Raw genomic sequence first — 22,012 nt, 5'->3', positions numbered from 1 at the left:
CTTCTGAGAGCGAGGGGGCCCCAAACTCGCCCTTAGGAATCCTCTGGGACTTCTGTGTTACCACGGGATGGTGAGTGCAAACCACTTCAGGGGGACAGATCAACAGCCAGAGAGGGACACTAAACTCGCCTACCCCAGCCTTTCTCAGGCTGCTTCAGCCTTTACATCTTTAACAGGATACAGTACTTTTGGCTTCCCAACATGCTGAGCAATCAGCATTCCATACCATGCTGTCATCTAGCCAGTGCATTCTTGGGAACACAGGATATTTATTCAAGCCCATGGCATAACAGTGGTATAGTCATAAACTTCACGCCTTTGAAGAGTCATCTTCACATTCATTTCTTCTTATATGCATTCATTCAGTGATTCATTTGTTAATTCATTCAACAAACATTGAACACTGATTGTAACCAGGCAGCTTCATGGGGAATGAGGGAAAATACTGAATCATATGCAATTGTTACATCACCCCCAAAACGGCAAATTGCCTCTTAATGTATAACTTACCGTGGTTAAGTCAAACTTATTAGGTTTTTTTTCTTGGCCGCTGCATGGCGTGCGAGATCTTAGTTCCCCAAACAGGGATCGAACCTGTGCCCCCTGCAGTGGAAGTGCGGAGTCTTAACCACTGGACCACCAGGGAAGTCCTAGGTTTTAAGAAATCAAAATAAAGATGTCATGCCATGGAAGTCAATGTTGAAGAATTAGCTAATTCACTTCCAAACTTAAAAAATAATTAGTAATTAGTCTGGCATTGAAGTTTTTGTGAGTTCTGTGACATTTTGACATTTATACAATTACCGTGGTACTTTTATATGGCATCGATTACATTGTAATAGGCTCCTGGCAAATAACCATCTCATGACTTCTAATGTGAAGAATAGAAACTACTAAGTAACCTTTTGTTGTTAAAATTCTTGATCCACATAACTACGCATTACCAGTTAAGTTGTGGAATCTGTGGTTTTGGTATGTAAGTGCACGGATTAAATAACATTAATGTGTAATTACATGAAAATAAACCATGTAGCTTAGTTAGATTGCAGTACAATTGTTATCACTGGATGTAAAGTGATACCAATTAAACCTTCCTTTAAAACACCACAAATTAAGATTTAACTGCTGGAGAAATTCTAGAATGTAAATTTATAGTACACCATAGGTAGACTATCCCTGGGTATTTCAGAGGCTTAATGTCATTTATAAAGTTAAAAACATCTTTTTCCTTTATGGCTGGCGTTAATTGTATCTTATTCAGGAAGGTTTCAAACAGATGTCAATTAACTTCTTAAAAGATAGGTATCAACAAGTTCAGCCTTAGAAATGTTGACAGAAAGACAAATTAGGAATACTCTTGCTCTTCTAGGGTAAAGATTTGATTTTAATGGGATGGGCATTGGGATGGAATTCGGGAAGAGGAAAAACCTGATACTAATGCTAATACTGATTCTTAAATTGTGAAATTTTATTGATCAAAAACAGTTGAGTATTGGCAACTTTGTATCATTCAACTTAATAAAATAATAGCAATTAAACTAGTTATGGAAGTGTTAGAAATAAAAACGCCTTCCTCCTCCATATATCCATCCCTCAGATGTACTGAGTCGATTGCTTACCAGCTAAGTGAATGTTATTTAACTTCAAACTCTCAATTTTCTGTTCAGGAAAACAGGGTAATAATAGCTACACAAAGGATTATTGAAGACAAAGGGCTAAATGAAGACAGCATAGTCAAAGGACTCAACACAGCGCTTTCTACGAAGCCAGCATTAATAAGTGCGCTTCCTCTCCCTCCCACCCCCCACCATTTTGTGTCTTTTATGCTTCTTATGTGAATACTTGTACCAGGGGCTGATGGTTTAGGTCTACAGATTAAAGGTCTAAATTATATTAGGCAAATGAGAATTTAATCAAACTTGCTGTTTTGACACAGGGCACTAGTATATTTTTCAGACAAGAGGTAGATGCTGTAAACAGGAAATTTTGATAACTTATGATTGAACTTTTAGTGCTGGTGATTTTTTCTTTTAACAGAACTTTAGATACTTAAGAAAAATTATCTGCAGAGATGAATTAAATCTTCCCTTCATACGCCCCCAGTCTGTAACCCACACGTGCCTCTACGGGACCACGTCTCAATGCCAGATGTTCCAAGTAGCTCTCCATTTAAGCGTGTCTCCTGACAAAACCTAAACAAATATATCAAAACTTGTACAACATTTAGCAAGTGCAACTTGAAGGTTTTCTTTCTGTTAGACAAATAGACGTCATCTGGAAAAAAATAACCCCAGGCACTTGGAAGCAGGAGCATGAAGCTGATTGGCTGAACACCCTGTGAATACCCTACACTCCTTTCTTTGGCTCCTACCCTCAGTCTGCTCATTTCCAATCTCGCACACTCCAGCAGGCGTGCTACTGCCAGACAAGCGGGTCCTTGCTACCCCTGTGCTCAGACGCTAGGAAGAGTCGCGTACTTTGAAAGATAGGCTTGTGAGAGTTACCTGGACCCGCTCTGTTTCCTTCGTATTATGGCACCTGCTCTCTAAAGACTGCTAAGTATTGCTGTGTTTTGATATGAACTGGTAACAATATTTTATTATTCAGTTCCTCCTTATATGGCCCATGTTTACCACATTCTATTTGTGAGCAGGAGTGTCCTCACATACTCTTGTCTTCCTTCTTTGCTCCCTCCCTTCCTGTTTTATCTAAAAGCTACTTTCTAAAAGAAAAAGCCCCACGTATGTTGTTATTTATTTTACTGATTGACTTTTATTCCTAAATTAGTATTATAATGATATTTGTGTAATTTTATCTTTCAAAATTGGCAGAACCGCATTTAAATGATTACAGAATTATTTACTGCCTTCTAGGGGTAGATCAAATAAGCGTGAGTAGTCAGAAATCAAGAAAGCCATCTTCATTTTTATTTTGATGGCACAATCTTCATGATAAAAATAGCTTTTAATGGCATTATCTTCATATATGACACTTTCTCTGAAGTCACACTTATGCAACATGGTTAAGCTACTGCTTTACCAAATTTTTTTGTCAGTTGTGAGCATGTAGCTCTTCAAAACCCAGAAGCAAGTGCCTTAGAACTTCTGGAATTCGTTTTATTACATCTCATGATCTGAGCAGTAGGGAGCCCCATGAAACATGTTTGATCAAATATTAATTTTATAAATTGCCTTTCCTTCCCCACAATTCCCATGAAAAAAGGTATTCAGCTAGATTACAACTCTGGAGCATTTTAATGGGACCTTTGAAATCTGTTTGAGTTCAGCTTCTTGGAACAATAAAACTGCTTAATGGTGGCACTCTTTATACGAGAAGTGGCTATGCCTTCGAGGCGATTTCCTTCCATGCATGATAGAGAAATTGCAGCAGGATAATCTGAGTGTTTGCAGTGTCTTTGCCAAATCCTTAATGATGCTTGTAATAATATCTGAAAGGGTCGTGTGTGTTTGTTCACCATGATGAAAAGAAGGGGATGATAATTTGCATCAATATCACCATTGTCTTTTCAGTCCTACCCTGGTCCAAGCCTGGAAAGCGAAGACTTTAACATTCCACCCATCACTCCTCCTTCCCTCCCCGACCACTCGCTGGTGCACCTGAATGAGGTCGAACCTGGTTACCACTCTCTGTGTCACCCAATGAACCATAATGGCCTGCTACCGTTTCATCCACAAAACATGGACCTACCTGAAATCACCGTCTCCAACATGCTGGGACAGGACGGAGCGCTGCTTCCCAACTCCATTTCTGTGGTAAGGGTCTGCTGACCGATTGGTGGGGGGGGGAGCAGGGGACACAGCGAGGACAAGGTCGAAATTAACGTGAGAAGCTTTCAATCATCGTAACGTGGCTTTCTGAAACTAGAATCATTTTTAGCTATGAAATCCTAAATCCATAGATCCGGTAAAATCCTAAAGCAATTTTCCATTTTACATTTAAGTCAAGGCAAAATCAATTAATTACATGTTTGATCACTCATATTTATAACCCGAAGTCCTAAATACTATTTGACACTGAATGTGTGGTCATATGGTCAAAATGTCTTGTTAGCTTTTAGATAGAAAGTTATCATAAAGGTGCCACATCTCATCTAGTGCAGGATTCTTCACCACAAGCAAGATCCCCACTTCTTCTAGGAACTGCTGTGAAAGTTGGTTGCTGCCCTATTTTCTGCTCTCAAATTCCACCAATTTATATAATAGGAAAAAGCAAGAAAACAATTTTCATCTTTGTTTTCAAGGTATAATTTGGGTGATCAAAATTTATCTCTACTGAAGTGTTTCTGTCTCTTGGACTTTGTTTGTCACTTTGAATCTTCTAATGTTCTACAATTCTCAAATTTAGTGAGACTATGTATCACCCAGAAGACTAGCAAAAAGTGAATGCCCAGCCCCTACCCAGGAAGTCCAAGAGTCTGTATTTTTAACGAGTATCCCGTGCTTGAGAAATACTGACATCATAAAATCTTTCTGTCTGATTTTTATGTCATCTAAAACCTTAATACTTTCTCTGTCTATATCTCAAGGAGTAGAGAATATTGTCAGTAGTATATGGCCAAGGGCAGAGCTTTCTACCATGTAATGAAACGCTCTCAGGTTAACAGTGACTTCTAATGAGCTTTCTTTGGTTTGCGTTGTTCAATCACTTAACAGTCCAACCACCTCTGTTGTCATTTTTATAAGCCACTGAACAGTTCTGTCATATTCACAATGAACAAATCGATTAACTTGCTCATCTTATGTTGTTTCTGATAGGAAAGCGTTTCATGTTATCACTTACCTAAATCATTTGGTGATGTATCTCTAACTTGAATGACTTCACAAGAAGGTTTTTCTGTTAATCATGAACATAAAGGGGGGAGAAAGGAGAGTGGAAAGAGATCCCGTAGTAGTTTTGGGGGAATGAAGCCCTGAGCCTAATGTCACAGGCCATGGTAGGGTATAGAATTCTCCTCAGAACTGGCAGGTAGCTGGGTGGACAGGAGGGGAGGACTTGTTCCCAGCACCAGCGGGAGCAAAAAACTCGACACCATTGTCCCGGTTTTTAGATGATACTCCACCTGTATAGATTTATCCTAAGAGTATTAACTGTGGCTTCATAAAATGGAAGATGGATTTTTTAGAAAACATGCTAAGTGTGTAACTCTGATGAACGTTGTACTTCAAAGTAGTGACCTTGAAAAATCACGTGACTATTCCTCTTTGGGGCTAAGCCTTCAGACCCAGTTCATGAGCCAATAAGGTGTCCATGTCATACTTTATAGACTTCCCTGTTCACTGAGAAGGAGAGGAAGGACGAACACAGCACATAGAATACCAGTTTTGTCCTCTATGCTTCTTCCTCATGTGCTAATGAAGCTGGGCCACAGGAGGATAATGAGATACTCAGTTACATAGTTTTAGTCTCAAAACCCTTTTTCTTTTATATAATCTGCCTTCTCAGCATTCCAGGACCCTCCCAATTCGCCGTTCACTCTTTAAGAGATGCTTGTACAACCTCAGTATACATGCACCTGGAATGTTCCCAGCTTGGCCACCTTGCTAAGTCTCTCCAGCCTCAGATGATGTGCTCGGGACTGGATCTCGTCGCAGCTGTGTAGCACCACTTTCTAGGCCCTTCCTCTACTACGCTTCCCTCCTTCCGTGTCAGGAGCCCCTGCTCATCCTAATTCTTTATGCTCCTTTCCACCCAACCCACTGTCAGAAACCGGACTTCGGTATTTTCGCATCAACATGGTATTTCCCTTGGAACTTTTCACACTTTACAAGGCAGAGGGTCCCTGTTCAGCCTAAACTAAGCGAGTGAAGCTCTAATTTCCATTCCAGTTCTTGGCACAGTGAGTCTGTTTGGGTTTTTCATAGGATGGTGAGACTTCCCAGTACCTCCAAACCGTATTCTGAGGTGGACATCTAGTTTGCCTCTCACAGTACTGGTCCTAGCATTTTATGCTGTAAGTAAAAGGCTGCTCCAACAAATTAAGTTTTGGCGAGACTTTGGATAGGCTTCAGCACTGTCCAATAGAACTCTCTGTGATGATGGCTTTTCTGTTATGCATGCTGTCCAGTAGCAATAGTCATTGGCTATTGAACACTTTAAATGTGGCTAGCGTGACTGAAAGACTGATTTTTATTTTATTGTATTTTAATTACATTTAAGGTAGCAACATGTACCTAGTGGCTACTATCCTGGAGAGCGTAGGTCCAGTTAATTATGTTGATTTAACATTAAATCTACAGGAAACCCATTTTTTAAGCCAGCGTGGTCTTGAAGAAAGTACCTTTGGAGATGAAATTTGTTTTAAGAGTCCTTTCTCAAGGCTTGGATCTCTGACTGGATTGCGAGAGCCAGAGTTTGATAATACTGCAAAGTTGCAATGGAAATTTAATGAAGTTGGAAAGGCCGACTTTACTGGAGTCTACTAATTCCTTTGAGAAACAAGGGGCATCTCCAATCTTATTTTGAGCTATCATGTGTTTAGAATGCCACTCATCAGTGTGTACATTTTAAATGCCTTCTGTGCTCTAAATGTTTGAAAGGGCTCAAATGATTGATAAAATACGGTCAGTGTGCTTTAGGAGCTTGTAAACTACAGAAAAAACGTAACCACGTATGAAACAGTTGGAGTGAAACATCAAGCAATTAGAGGCAGGAGAAGGGCTAAACACAATTTTACTGGCCGTGAACCCGGTAGGAATCCTGGTTGGAAGAGATTATAGTCATCTGGTTTGGGTAATTTATAAAACTTAGTGGAAAAGGTAGGATGGCAGTCAGGTCTTGAAAGATGGTTTCGATTTAGACAAACAGAAAGGAAAGAAAAGGCATCTAGGAGAGAGAGCATTTGAAAAGCAGGCTGGATATTTTAAGTTAGGAGATTTGACAAAAGGTTTCAAAAATCACTAAGGACTGTGGGCTTGATATGAGGGAGTCTAAGGAACCACTGGCTGTTTTCACTCAAGGCAAAAGCATTATGAAAGCAGTGTCAAAGGAGAATCCTTCTGGCATCTCTCTGGAGGGATCTCGCAGTGGCAGGAAATTGGAGTTGTGTAGGGTCTGAGGAGCCCTCTGTTGCTGTAACTCAGGCAAGGAGTGTGAAGACATACAGGGTGGTGACAGTGAGAACAGAAATACGAGCTCTTAAGTTGTTTGCACATCATTCCCAAATCAATGAATCTGAAGATGAACAACCATATTTTATAGTTAAAAAGGGCTAAGGATTATTTTCTTTGAAGTAACTTTAGGTCTATAAGATACTTTTTTCATGTGTCTTTATAAAAACTGACTAAAACTCTTTCCCAGCAACTTTGCTCGTGTATAATGTGATCACAAAATTTAACCAGATGATTGATTGGTTTATCAGTTGTTGACATATATATATATTTTTTTAATACATTTATTTATTTTTTATTTATTTATTACTTCTTTGACAGGCGGATTCTTAACCACTGAGCCACCAGGGAAGCCCCTGTATTTATGATATATGTATGAAATGGAATAGTGCACAATTTAGGTTATCAGTGTTCATATAGACGAGGAAATAATGGCTACAGAATCAGGAAGTAAAAGCTTCCCACCTAGAAATTGCAGGGCTCTTTCTGATAACTCCTTTCAAGGTCACCTACAGTTTGGGAACAACCAATAAAAGCTGACACTTGTGGATTCTAAATAATGAACTTGCTGTAGATTTTAAAATCTTGTAAGTATGAGCCACCCTAGATAGATTTATGTATAGGATCAACTGTCGTCAATTTTATCTTCCAGAAACTCTTCAGTGTTATTAAAGCTGAGACTTTTTCTGTTAGTAGGGTGCTCAGATCTTTGTGTTAGTATTTTCACATGATGGAATTTTAGAATCTGAATGGATCAAATAGGTGAAAATATTTTAATTCTCATTTAGATATTGTATATATTTTAGAGGTTATTGTAATGTTTAACATACATGAATTATTATATGTTATATATGTTGCTGTTTTGTATAATATATAATCTTTTCTGAAAATTTATTTTAAATTTAAATTTTCTTATATCTACCTGTTTCTTTCCCCACTGGCAACATAAGTGATACAGTTTTACTGGTTATAAGCATTACCAACAAATTTCTAATATATTAGATGTAAAAAATTTAGTCTGTAATTAGAAATCAATATCTGAGTATTATTATCCCAATATTACAAATGAAAAATGGAGATTCAGGGTACTTAAGAGACTTGCTCTGTGGCTCAACCAGTGAACACCCCAGCTTCCTTACCTGAAAAACAAGGATAAATTATTGTCCTTACCTCATGGAGTGAAATGAATATTTAAAAATTGCTTAGACCATTGGTTGGCACATAGGAAGCATTATTATATGTTTGCTAAAAAAAAATGTGAAAAGCAAGACTGTATATGTATAACTGTTTTGCAGAAGTTAAAGTGCATGAGAGAAGATTTTCCAAAAGAGTTATTTATACTTAAATCCTTAATCTTCTTCACATCTGTCCAAAAAAAGAAAAAAAGGCAATAAGCCTGCTAGTCACTAAAGAAGTCTTTACCTTCTACTGAGTGTTCTTACACATCATTTTGATTAAAACTGACATCTTTGGACCACCACTACCGCAGTTCAAATCCTGGCACAGACCTAAACCAGCTGCATGACATTGAGCAACTTACATAACCTTTTTGTGCCTCAGTTTCCTTACCTATAAAATAGGTATAATAAGACACTTAATCCCATACTGTTGTAGCATTAACGTAGTTAATATCTGTAAAGTAGTGCCTGTCACACAGTAGGTGCTAGATATATTCAGTGGGAATCCCTTTCTGATAAAAAGGTCACCAGGGTAGAAAATCTAGATTGCCTTCTGAAACTTGCCATAAACATATACAGGGGTGAAACATACACAGGGTGACAGTTTTTCCTTCCCAAATCTCCCACCACTTCCTTTTTGTATATTCTTGCCTGTGCCATTTTATGTGTTAGTAGTCAGTCAGGACTCCTGCAAAAAGTAAGGTTTCTGGCACTTGAAGAAAGATTCCATTGTCTTAAAGTCCATATTTTCCAAGACCAGCCTATAAAACAGTGTCGAATTTCTATTAGTATATACTGTTGAACAGGTGCCAACTAGTTCTGATTCTCTAGGTCCAAGTTAAACAGCCACTCACGACCCAATATGCAAGAGTTCCATTTCTCTCAAAATTCCTGAGTTATTTTGATAGTGGATAATTGACCGCCTATGCTTTTCCAAGAGTGGAATCTGGTTAGAAGAGCACTGGAATGAGAGTCTGGAAGGCCAGGCCCTGCCTGGGATAAGTTTGTTAACCGTGGACAATTCGCTGCACCCTGTGTGTAACCAGTGGGGTTGGACTAGATCAGGCGGAGCCAGGGGAAGCCAGGAATCAGCCAGAGCGGTGTTGCGCTGATTCATCTCACTCGTTCACATTTCTTGTAAAAATTCCCTTGAACATAGGATTCTGCCCCCAAAGAAGACAGAAAACCACAAAACTAGCTGATCTCTGAGGCCCTTTCCAGGGCTGGCATTTTCCTATGATTCATTCTCTATCGACCACACAACTGTGATCCAGAGTCACGACTCACTCAACTTGTCACTTTAGTTACTTAGTCATTTTCCCCAGCATCACTTGGACTAGATTCTCAGTGTTCTACCTGTCCCCCCACCCCAAAACCTAATCGGTTATTAAGATATTTGAACCTGTTGGACAGAACATTTCTTTTGAGTGGAAAATATTATTCTGCCATTAAGAAGAAAGTGATGTTGTTTTCATGTTGTTAAAAAGAAACTACAGAGCTATTTTGGGAGAAGGGTAAAATAAGAAAATGTTCATATTAAGCATTCATGGTTTAAGAAAAATCTTTTGATTCGTACAAACTGAAATCAAGAGCCTCTCCTTTTTCTCTCCACCCTGGCACATTCACTGCTGGGTTTCACCACGGACTGGTAAAAGGCAAAATGCAACCTTGTATAAAGTCATCGAAGGCTCCTGCCTGGCCGATATATGTGGTGATCGCTTGTTCTTTGTGCAGGCAACAGAAGCTCTTTCATACAAAGAGAAACCGTGCAAAGTTTTAGAATGGCCTCACAGAAAGGATTCATTTAGAACCTGGGCTTTTTGTAGAGGGTGGTTCCTAATGACACAGTATAGAAAATTTACAATGAAAAATGCAACAAAGGAGATTTCAATTTCTTTGAATGCTTCAAATTTCCAGTTCTGGAGTTTAAAATGGAAAAAAATGTTAAAAGGCAATAAAATTGGGGGGTTTATTTCCCGAATGCCTTAGTTTTTCCAGGCAACAAAAGCAAGCATAATGTATATACTCAGATTTATTGTTATTTGAAGCTTTCAGTCACGGCACACTTTGCATTCAAAGGCCACTGTACAACTGTTTTGACAACCATCACTTCGGTAGGTACTGCGGCAGTACACACGGAACTGAAGCAGGAGTGTTTCTCTGGGTCTGTAGGGCGTGCTGTACATCAAGGAAGTCAGATGTATTAGAGCAGCATGAATTGCTAATATGTCGCCATGATGGAAAGGACCACTGGCATATTGAATAATGTAGCTTTCAAAGCCAGGCAGAAAATGTGATTACACACAATTTGATTGCTGTTTTTAAAATAAATATTTTCAAAATCTGGAGATATCTTATTTCATGTAATGCATAAAGTATGTAACAGTGGACTAGAGCTAAGTATCTTTTGGGACACGCAGGAGCTGATGATGTCAGCCCCATTCAGATATGAAATGATAGAAGCATTAGCTTAAAATGGAATGGATGTCACCCTGGTTTGTTTCTTTCTTTAAAAAATAGGGGGAGAAAAGCAATAAAAAGAAATGATTTTGCCCACTTTGACAGAAGAAAAAAGACGAAGAATAATTATTTAGAATTATACCATAATTCATTGAATGTTTAGCAGTTACAGCCATTTTTTTTCACAAATTATCCTTTTTTGAATATTGCAGCACATGAGAGCAATGTATTAAACCACTGTAATACTGTGAAAAAATGGGCTGTTTTTTTGTTCTTATTTTTTACCATATATAATAAAAGTGTGTGGTTTGGGTTTTTTTTTTTAATGTCAGATCCCTAATAAGGCTAAAAATAAGCGTTGTTGGTGGTTAGTTGTTAAGCTCTACTTAAGCCCTTTCTTTGCTCAAAACAGACTACTTTGAATGTAGTATTGATAAGTAGTTCAGTGCTCAGTATGCTAATGGTTTGGGACTGTCCTTCAGTGCTGTAATAAAATATTGTTTCAAACTAGAGCTCTCCTTAATAGTGTTCAGGAAAGGAGTCAATTTAAAAATAACACTTTTCCTTTCTTATGCCAAGTACAAAAAACTCAAGATTCACTTTGTATGTAGGGCTTGCTGTACTTTTTCTTCACCCCTAGTGTTCATGTGGATCAGTGCCTCGCCCATGCGCGGAAGACATCAGAAAGCTATAAGACCAGTTATATAATATACTGTAAGCAGACTCGGGGAGTTATTCAATCCGGTCTCTTAATTCCAGACAGAAGTAAACCTAAACCAGTTAGGATACGTGGTTTTCGATCTAAGAGCCAAGATTCCACAGCTTTCCTTGGTAGTCTGTTTGTGTTTAATTAACCTTGTAATGTTAAGTTAAATTGCAGCAAGAGATTTAGATTCCTTCCAGGAAGTTCCTTATTAAAGTTAAACTGAAGTATCTTACTGCACTTTCACTCTGCTGCGTCCGCCGCAGACATCTGAATGCTTGAAGAACAGTTGATTTCAAGTATTTTGACATTATTGAGTCAGTCCTGCAGTTGTGCTTTACCTGGCCCAAATAACCCCAATTCCTTTAACCTTTCCTCAGAGGTCCTATTTTTCAACTTTTACGTCAAATTAACTATTTTTTTTTAATTTGTGATTTTAAGGAATGCCGACCACAATGGGAGGCAGAGCTCCAGACGTTGCCTGAGGTTGCAGATTAATTTCTGAATTTTTCAAATACTTCTCTGTCCCCACATGGACATTTTATGGTAGTCTCTTTAATAGCATCATCGATTGCTGACATATTTGATTTCTGAACCATCGATCACTCCCACAGCATGTGTCCCTTACTGTATTGGTATCTAGCCAGCAATTCCCCATCTTGTTTCTGTGTAACTCATTTCTCATCCTAAAGGCAAACATCTGGGAAGGACATCATGGTGTTACTCTTCAAGGCATCTTTTTTTTCTGGCTGGGTATCCATTATTTAAATAGCACTTGGCAAACAAAGAGAGGGAAGAAAAATAGAGCTATGGGCTACTAATTGTCCTTGGACAAATAGGTTCTAAGTAGGCCCATTAGCGAGACTCCCCAGGTCCTGGCAATGAAGTTTCAGTCACTAGCTGCACCCTCCAGTTGTTAATAAAATACTTCCTAAAGTGTTGAGGGGGAATTGGGGAAAAGCAACACAGAGCCTAGAGGAAAAAGAGGTGGGAGTGAGAAGAATAAACAGCAAGTGAGAAAGGAAGCCTGTTCAGGAGAGAAATCGTGTACCTGAAGGCTCCGTGGGATGTGTGCTTCCTGCGTTGGGCCCTTCCGCCCGGCCCTTCCCCGCCCCCCGCCGTCCAGGAGTGCTGTCTGCGTCTCCTCCTAGTTTCGGGTCCGAGCAGTGTTCCACCCTCACCCCTCTACCCTAAGTAAGAATGACAGCACTTCATGGGTCAAGCCTGGACTTAAGTCAGGCCCTGAGCTGAGCGAGGCACGCGTGTCCTTCCGGCTCTCGCCTTCCCTGCCTGGCCCTTGGCTTAGCACTCAGGCCGTGCCCCACCCCCCACCCCCAGCGGAGGGGAAAAGTTCTGCTGCCTCTCCCTCTGCCTGGCAAGCTCTTTGCAGAAAAGAGGACCTAGACACCCTGAGAGCTCACTTGGTTTCGCTGTCCAGACTTCCATGTGGAAATCATTAATAACAATATTATAAGTAGTGCTCGGCTCATAGTAGGACCTCGATAACTATTTCTGATCCAATAAATGAACTCCTTTGTCCCCAGTGGAACCCTTAAAGTTTTCCCCAGACAAGTACAGGATCATTGTTCTTCCCCAACTACACTTAACCGCCTCATCTCCAAATCTACAGTGAAGTCTTCCATACATACATGTATATTGAGTTGGAAATCTGAAAAGAGAAATGAAATAAAAATGAAATCCCAAATGTCTATCAACAGTAGAATAGGTAAGAACATGTTGGTACATTCACCAAATGTAATACAAAATTGTATTCTGGAGTTGTGGAAACTTAAGTGATGGGGCAATAAAGAGAATGAAGTTTTATTGTTTACTCCTTTATTTCCCCTTCCCTGAGACCATCGTAACTGTAGCCACAACACAGTCAAGGAATGATCATCTCACGACAGCTGATGGCAATCTCTGTGTATGGTTGAAGATGACAAAGGTCCCAAGTAAGGACAATTAGAAAATCCAAGTTCAGATTAGAGTCACACAGGGCCAACGTCACACTCCTTCAGAACTGAACTGTCTGCTGTCTTTCTTTTCTCCCATAATCTGATTCTGTGATTTTTAAATGCAATTTCCTCTTTTGATGTAATCCATTACACACGCTGCTGAGGAAATGTTCCCTGAGATGAGTAGAGACCCATTTTGAGGAGTAGGGTTAGAATGAGAGAATCGTGAGAAAGCTTAAGAGAATGAATGTGTATGGGTAGAAAAGAGGAGGGAGGAAAGAGAGACAGAGACAGACACAGAGACACACAGAGAGATAGGGAGAGAGCAAAGGAGCAGAAGAGAAAGATAGAAGCTACCCAATCAAATAGAGTTACCGTATCTTGCAAATGGGATTTGGACCCTTGTCTCAAAACTGATAGAAAAGAGCAATTTGCATGCCTAGTAAGATGCTCTAAGCCTGCCATTCATGCATGTGAGAGGGTCTGGGAAGGAAATACCTGGTTTGTATTTACCAACCTCTCTTTGTTTAAGTTTCTGTATTTGGGACGCTCATGAGGTGTATGAAAGAATTTTGAAATATGAATGAGAACTTCTGTTTCCAAATCAAAAGCTAGGAGAGAGAGACCATGAGGTTGAAAACCAAAAGTTGAACAATACTCTGAGCATCTCATAGCTTGAGGAAAACACATTAATATTGATGGCTTTTCAATAAATGTTTTTGAACAAAAATCTCTTCCCAAAGGAAGTAAGCCAGATTGCTTCGTTTCAGATAATTTTCCATTATTTCCTCTAAGTTTCCATAACTCACTTCCATCCATCTTGAGAAGAAAATTGCTTTCCAGGATTAAGTCTCAACAAACACCTCCACTTTGAAACAGCTCCTGAGACTGTCAGCATGGAGACTCCAGTGACACTTCTTGGGTTTTTTTTTTTTTTTTTTTTTTTGCTGACATTTCTAAGTTGTGTAGTCTTCTAAAATAATACAAATATTACAGCTTTTAAAAAAGTGTAATATCATGTGTTGTGGGGTCTAAATGCACCGAGACTGCTATAATACTTTCAATTTAGCTAAATGAATTTGAGCCCTAAACTTAAATCTATTTTGTAGTCTTAACACTTAGTCAACTCACTACTAATCATTCCTAACCCATACCACTATTAAATTGATATATTTGATAATTAATTATAATGTATAGTTGATCTTTTTTAGATGAACAGTTTCATTTTCTGAGTAGAGCTATTTTTATGGAGAAAAATTATCAGCAAAATTACAAGACATCTAAAGGAACAAATTTCTGCCTAGTCCCCCAAAATCTTGGGGGCAGAAGGAACAATGTGGAGAATTAATGTTCGTTAAAGATTGGCTCATATGACCAGTGTTGATTTTTTTCTTTAATCACAAAATGATTCAATCTTTGTCTTGCTGTTTGCTTGATTTGGGCGAGTAGATTATTAACATTAAAGTGGTGCATTATAAATCCATTTAGTCATGGAATCATAGGAGAATTAGTCTAAAATGCTTTTCAGGAGAACAATGAACCAGTCTCACTCCAAGACACCACTTCCTTCATTATTCATTAACTGTTCTTATCTAGAGCATATGGGAACATTTTAAGAGCAGGTTTTGTTTTTTTTTCCATTTCAGTTTTTTCCAGTTTGAAAGTTCTGAGTTCTCTTATGTGGACAAACAGTACCTACAGGAACATAATATTTGTCGTTTTAGATTAGTCATTCATATACATTTCTCTGCCAGAAGCAACACACACTCCATTGGAGAAAAGGTATGACGTGCTGCAGAGTCTTTAACCATTTGGGGCAGTGGTTAAAATATTCGATTCATCTTTCCTTTTCTCGATCGTTTACAATATCACAAATGCCATAGTAATCCAGAGAACAGGTCTTTTTATTTTTCTCCACCTAATAAATATATTTAACATTTTGATAGATATATAATAACAAAATTGATATGTTGAGCTTCTCTGAATTTAAGGGAGTATACAAATTCCCCAGGGAAATCTAAGTACTATTTGACAGAAGGAGGATTCAACTCCTTTTTATAATTCAGGATAGGCAAAAAACTTTCTCAAGATTCGTTACATTTGAAAAGTATTATTAACATTTAAGGGATTTGGGGTTTTTTTTAATCAAAATCTTTATTGTCTTTAATAAAATATTATTCAAGCCCCAAAACATATTACACTATTAACATTTTTCATATTTTTATATGCAATGCATAGTTAATCACATTTTCTGCTAACCAGCAGACGTAAATAATGGCTTACCAAATCGAGATAGGACCAATCCTTCATACATTATGAAACTTGAAAACGATCTGGATGAAAAATAAAGTCCCTCTTTAATTAAGATGATAGATTCATAAAGGCTATTGCTAAAATGATGATATTATTAAGACTATCAAAAGACAAATAAAGCTATTAGCATTTTAAAGCATTTTCTTTAAAATGCCTTAAAGAAAATGCTTTAAAATGTGTGGTACACATATCTTACAGTGCTTGAACAGTTACCAGGATGAGCAGACGAGTCAGGCTCAACCATGTAACTATATTCACTTAGAATAAAAGTAAGCTGTTCGCATCTATATATGTATCTCTGTCTCTTCTTCTACATAAGTATATGCAGTTACACATTTAGGTATTGATTGTGTGTGTGTGTCGGGGATTCTTATCCCATCATGAGCGTACCAGTGGCTGGCAATGGCCATTCCGCCCACCGGGAAGATGCAGGTTGGGACCTTTGGTCGACAGCTGCTGTGTCACCTGGGGTATTTTCTTGTTTCTGTGGCTGTTCTTGCTTTCCCCAAAGCAGCCTCATTTCTGATTATGGCAGCCCACGGGGCTGTTTTCCCAGCAGACAGCAGACACTGCCTTCCTGGCAGGGGTGCTTCAAGCTGGCTTTTCACCCTAATCTTCACATGTTTCTGGAGTGTCTTCATTGTGCCTCCAATCCACTAGGTGTCACGTGCAGTGTTAGAATCCAGGAGCTGACAGTTCACTTGGAAAGGTGAGGGTTACGTATATGAAACCCGGAAGATGTGAGACTCTGTAAGTTCAGGTTCCCAGATGCGGTCCACTCCTTAAGTTGTCCAGGGAGTGCCGGTCACCTGCAGAAACCAACCAGTGGCCTCCGGGTCCGGAGGAGCGGTGTGGGTGCTGGGTGCGCCCACTGGTTCAGGGGACGAGGCAGCCCAGACTTGGCCCCTGCCTGGCCGCTCACTGGCTGCATGTGGTTGTGTGCGAGTGAGTTCGTGTGCCTCGTTGTCCTGGGTTGGGAGGCTTCAGTGGGTCCAGGCGTCTGAAGCCCTCAAGCAGCACCTGGCAGACAGTGTGCCTCATGTCAGCTGTTTGCTCTCCCCCCGCTCAGAAGCCCCCACAGCTGCTTGTCTGGGTTTTCCTCACACTGTCTGTCGTTCCTCTTCTAGTTACTAGTGTCCTTCCTGCCTGGCTCATTCCGAGAACTACTGTGCTGATGTTCACTGGACACCTGCTCTTGCCAGGTCCTGGGCAAAGTGTTTTACACAGTTCCCTCCTTAATCCCCACAGTCGCACTAGGAGAGGGAGGTGTGATCCTTACCTTGCCCAGGAGGGACTGTGGACAGAGGCAGGTTACGCAGGTGGCAGCCTGTAGGTGGTGAAGCAGGCAGGCCGAGGTCTTTGTCACTCTGCATTCCCGGTGAGGCAGGGGCTGTGCCTCTCACAGGGTGAGGGCTTGATGACTCTGCGCCGAAAGCCTTACCGGGGCCTCCGGTTCTCTCCGTCCCCCCGTGGAGGTTTCTGATGGATTTGACGCCGTCACCGCTCACACCAGCTGTGCCAGCCAGACAACATTCCCAATTCTGCCTTCTTTTTTTCTAACAATATAAGCTCACTTCATGTCTACCTTGCTGAAATAATATAATCAGAGAGTGAGCAGAGGAAAAGAGAGATCTTATAGTCCAATGAAAAAAGGCTGGGCTTGGAATTCTAGCTGGTAACTTTGACAAATCACTGGATCTCTTTGACTCTCGGTTTCCTTCTCTGTAACAGGAAGAAAATGGTATGACAACAGTATTTACAGCACCGTGTGGTTTGGGGGATTAAGTGAGACACAAGATTAGTATCTCTAGTACCTAACAGTTTAAGTACATTTTCTAGTCATCCTGTTGAATAAATTAGCATTCCAGCTAATGAAAAATATTAGCTCTTTGCCAAAAATCCAGAAATTTATATTCTTAAGTCCTCCGTGAGGAAGGCGGTGTTAACTCCTCAGGGGGCAGCAGGCTACGCTAACAGACATGTTCTTGTGAGCTCTGCGCTGTGACCAGTAGTTGGGTTGTCTGCCACGTGCCAGGAACCCACCATCAGCCAGCTTCAAGATGTTCTTTCCTCTCCATCGTTAAGATACAAAATTTACTTTTAAAAGTACAAAGATGTTTAAATTATTTTATAAATAAAAGAAGTAAAAATTCTGGGCATCTTGCCAAGGATAGCAGATCTGAAATTAGCTAGAAGTGTTTCCTTCTCTTTATTAAACTCCTGCTACTTTTTCTGATATGTTCATATTGATTTGTCTCTTCATAAATATTTGAATATTCTGTATGACAGGGAATTGATAAAAGCCAAAGAAATAGACAGTGAATTGTGTATAAACTTCAACCGGATTTTCTTCATTCCTGTCCAATAATGCTAAATTAATGTGGCCAGGGTCACAAAAGCATCTTGACAGGCCAAGTCCCAAAGGGGCAGTGTGCTCAGATGCCCCCCATGAGCTAAGGGCCCTCCCCATCAACCCCAGAGTGCGAATGAGGACGCTCAATCCATGAAGGGCGGTGGGGTCAGAATGTGGGCTTCAGAGCTCTCCACGTCACCGGCCTCCTGCTTCTCACCCAGCCTGTGGAACATCCCGGCTCCTGCGAGCAGTGCTCTGGAGATGCCCTCGTGGGGCCAGAGACTGGCTGGCAACTTACTCTGCCTGCAGGTGCCACACGTAGTTATCTCGGAGGAGGGGCTGGAAGGTTTGAACATGTCAGCACTTAGTGAGGTCTTCACAGTGATTCACGATCCGAGTGAGCCCCGGCACTCAACTGCCTACACAGGGTTTCCCAAGCAGGATCTGGTCTAGGGTGGATCTACCAGGGTAGTTATTTAGACTAAGTACTTTTATGCATCATACAACCAGTCTCCACAGCAGTGGGAAAGGGACACACCACCCTTGCCTATTTGGAATAGTCCATGCACAGTAAAATGGCACCTCAGTGGTAGAGAGCATAAGCTATGGAAGAACAGTCCCTTAAATGTGGTATAACAAAGAGCTACTTCTTAGAGCACAAGGTAACTTAAAAGGTACAGTTAGAATGCTAGCACATTCCATTGGTACAATGGAAAGAGTACTGAAATCAGGGATGTCTGAGGGCAGAGAATCCCAAACATGACCTCATTAAGTTCAAAGTTCCATTTTCATGCAGTGATTAAGAAGATAGGCCTGGGCTTCCCTGGTGGCGCAGTGGTTGAGAGTCCGCCTGCCGATGCAGGGGACGCGGGTTCGTGCCCCGGTCCGGGAAGATCCCACATGGGCCCGTGAGCCATGGCCGCTGAGCCTGCGCCTCCGGAGCCTGTGCTCCGCTACGTACTGAAAAAAAAAAAAAAAAAAATGAAGATAGGCCCTTCCTACCTGCAGGACCTGGCACAGGGGACTTCAGCTGGTTCCCCATTTGTGAAATGCAGATAGCAATAGAGTGTGTTTCTCTTGTTGTGAAGATTAAATGACATAGTACAAGTAAGGCAATCATCATAGGTTCTCACACAGTAAATTATAAACAGGTGATGAACATCTGTTTCTTTTGAACGTACCTTAACATTGGGATTTCCTTAATTCTCATGAGGTTTTATTAAACCAATTAAATATTATACTATATGTTACTGATATGATTTGCAAAGTAATGCTTTCTTATTCATATTCATTTAAAATTTTGGCTTTTTTAAATTAAAAAGATAATAGATTCTGTAGCCAATATTTTATAATAAGTATAAATGGAATATAACCATTAAAATTGTGGATCACTGTACTGTACACCTGTAACTTATTTAATATTGTACCTGAACTATACTTAAAAAAAAACAAGAAAAGAGAAAAAATAATATATTCTAACTCTCTGAGGCTGTAAAGCATGGTTACTTTGAAGAGTTGGAGTTAACCTCACTTGACTTGCCATCGAAAGCTTTGGTGTTAAGGGTGAAAGGGCCACGGGACATGGGCTGTGGCTGTGGACGGCGCAGTGGAATCTGCAGGGTTCTTCTTGCCAGTAAAGCACTGTACAGCAAGGAAGGGGAGGAACTCAGCTGTCCTCACATGTTCTCGCGCCATTCTCTAGTGACCCTATGATACGAAATGAAAAACTGTGAAACTATTCCAAAAAAACACAGGCCAAGTAAACAGAAAAGAAATGACTACAGTATACAGCTTCCTGCAGAGGCCAGAAAAGATGAAATTAGGAATTAAATCTCCCTGGGCAATCTATCAAAATACTGAGAAAAATACATTACTGACGAGAAAATATCAAACATCTACTGGGAGACAAATGCACGTAACTCTGAATCCTGGATCACAAAAGGGTTTCCTCAGGCCCCTGGATGACAACTTTATGATGCATAAAATCGTGGATTCTTCTTATTACAGTTGATTGGATAAGCACCTGCATGGATGCAGGGCTGCACTCTACCCGGGATAGAAGAATCTTGCCCAAGGCGCTCTTGGTCCAAGTTGTGAAGAAGACGGCCACTCAGGCATAAAATGCAGGAGATGAGAAAGTGATTAGGGTTATGTCCATGAGAGGGCAAACAGATGTTCTGACAAGGAATAAACCTGGTTATAGGTCCTTTGCCTTGAGAATATTTGATCAAATGTTTATGGCAGTAACCCTGTTGACAGCTATCAGGGAGTTTCATTTCAAACCCTTTCTATTGCTGCTTAGTTTAAAAATAGAGGTGAGAACGACTCTAACACATACTGTACAATCTGGAAATCCCTTCTTCCATCTTTGCAACTTCATATGTCAATGGAAAATCACAGAAGTACAATACCAAAAATGCATGTTTACCTAAAAGAGCAAGATGCTTGAGGTCCGAAGGTCTTTGAATACCTGCAGCTCGTTTTGCATTCCACTTCCTCTTTGTAGGCGGAGATCACATTTCGGCAGTACTAAGTGTCTTTGCTTTTTGGTTGGATTCTTTATCAGAAAATTCATTCTTTTGGACTCTGGCAGAGTCTAAAATTGAGCCCCAATTTTTCCTCTTTGTGTTGCATTCATATACATAGGCCTTGAGTCTTAGAATAATTAGGTAGTATTGGGCATCTACTATAGGTAGGATGACCATATAATTTATCATTCAAACCAACACGGTTTTGAGAGTAAAGCACCTAACTAATAGTGATGAGACCTAAAACTGGGACTGTCCTGGGGACACTGGAATTTCAGTTCCAGTGACTGTTTGTGAGACACTGAGCATGTTGATGATGCAAAAATGATACGGGAACAGTTCCTGCCCTCAAGTGTCTAGAAAAACAAATGAGCTTCATACTTAAAAAGTCATCCAGCATTTCAAAGCATGGCACTTACTATCACAGAGTTATAAAATGACGTGAGGAACCGAGGAAGGCTACCTAATAGGGGTAGAGTTAGAACAGGGTCTCGAGAAACGATTATTAACAGGGAGACGTGGGGAAGGCGTGTTTGGAGCGAGGGAGTTTCACTGAGTATGTACCGTGTGAGCTGAATCACACCGTCCACCCCGGGTGTTCAGCCTCAAAACTTGGTTCATCTTTTCCTCTCACTCCAAACGTCCAGTTTATGAGCAGCAATTCTTGACTGAAGTGCCTCCGAAACATATTTGGAATCTACCCACATAGCTTCCTTCTTCACTGCTCCCACCATGGCCTGCAGTGCCGTCTTCTCTCGGGATCATGGAAGAGGTATCCTCGCTGGCCTCCTCTCCTAGCCCTCCTCCCCCCGTCAGACATTCTCCACGCCAGCGTCAGTGCGATCGTAGCAGACATTAGCTTGGCCACCCTTCAGTGACGTCTCATCACACCTAAGACAAAAAGAAATTCTGTGTTTCTTAACATGACCTTGAGGGCCTTTCTGGGACTGCTGGCCGTGCTTCATACTCTTCTGCCCCTGCCTGAGCTGCAGCCACCCTGGTTTTCCGTCACTCGCCTCCCACCCAGTGACCCTCGAGCTGTTGGGGATACTCTTGGCTCAGATCTTCACGCTCACTTCTCAGCTCAAATGTCACCTTTTGGAAACACTGGTCTAAACTGGCACTGCCCCCATCCCCACCACCACCACTCACCTCGCATCACACTGCCATGTTTTATGGAATGAGTGGACACTGCAAATCTCGCATGTTAAAAAAAATGAATAAATATTAGCCCTGTTCCCCCGAGTTATCTAGTCTGCTCGGCTAGTTGGTGATCTGCCTCCCACTGCCTCTCACGCTGTGGGGGACCTTGGCTGTCTAATCCCGCCCCACCCTGCGCACCTTGAAGCGCTGTCAGAGGAGACACCCCTGCAGCGGTTGGCAAGTGAGTGCGTG

At 40.7% G+C, this 22,012-nt stretch overlaps 1 protein-coding gene across 1 annotated transcript in view; it reads left to right on the top strand.

The window, feature by feature from the left end:
- Positions 1 to 22,012, top strand: part of TOX (thymocyte selection associated high mobility group box) — a 184,973-nt gene that overhangs the window by 48,633 nt on the left and 114,328 nt on the right. The window contains exon 3 of the mRNA XM_024742660.1: positions 3,531 to 3,773. Within this exon, the coding sequence (XP_024598428.1) occupies positions 3,531 to 3,773 (243 nt within the window). The remainder of the gene's footprint in view (positions 1 to 3,530; positions 3,774 to 22,012) is intronic.

The sequence above is a fragment of the Neophocaena asiaeorientalis genome, unplaced genomic scaffold, assembly GCF_003031525.2.
Source record: "Neophocaena asiaeorientalis asiaeorientalis breed wild unplaced genomic scaffold, Neophocaena_asiaeorientalis_V1.1 scaffold226, whole genome shotgun sequence".
NCBI classification, from domain to species: domain Eukaryota; kingdom Metazoa; phylum Chordata; class Mammalia; order Artiodactyla; family Phocoenidae; genus Neophocaena; species Neophocaena asiaeorientalis.
This window is presented reverse-complemented; position numbering and strand designations above follow the sequence as displayed.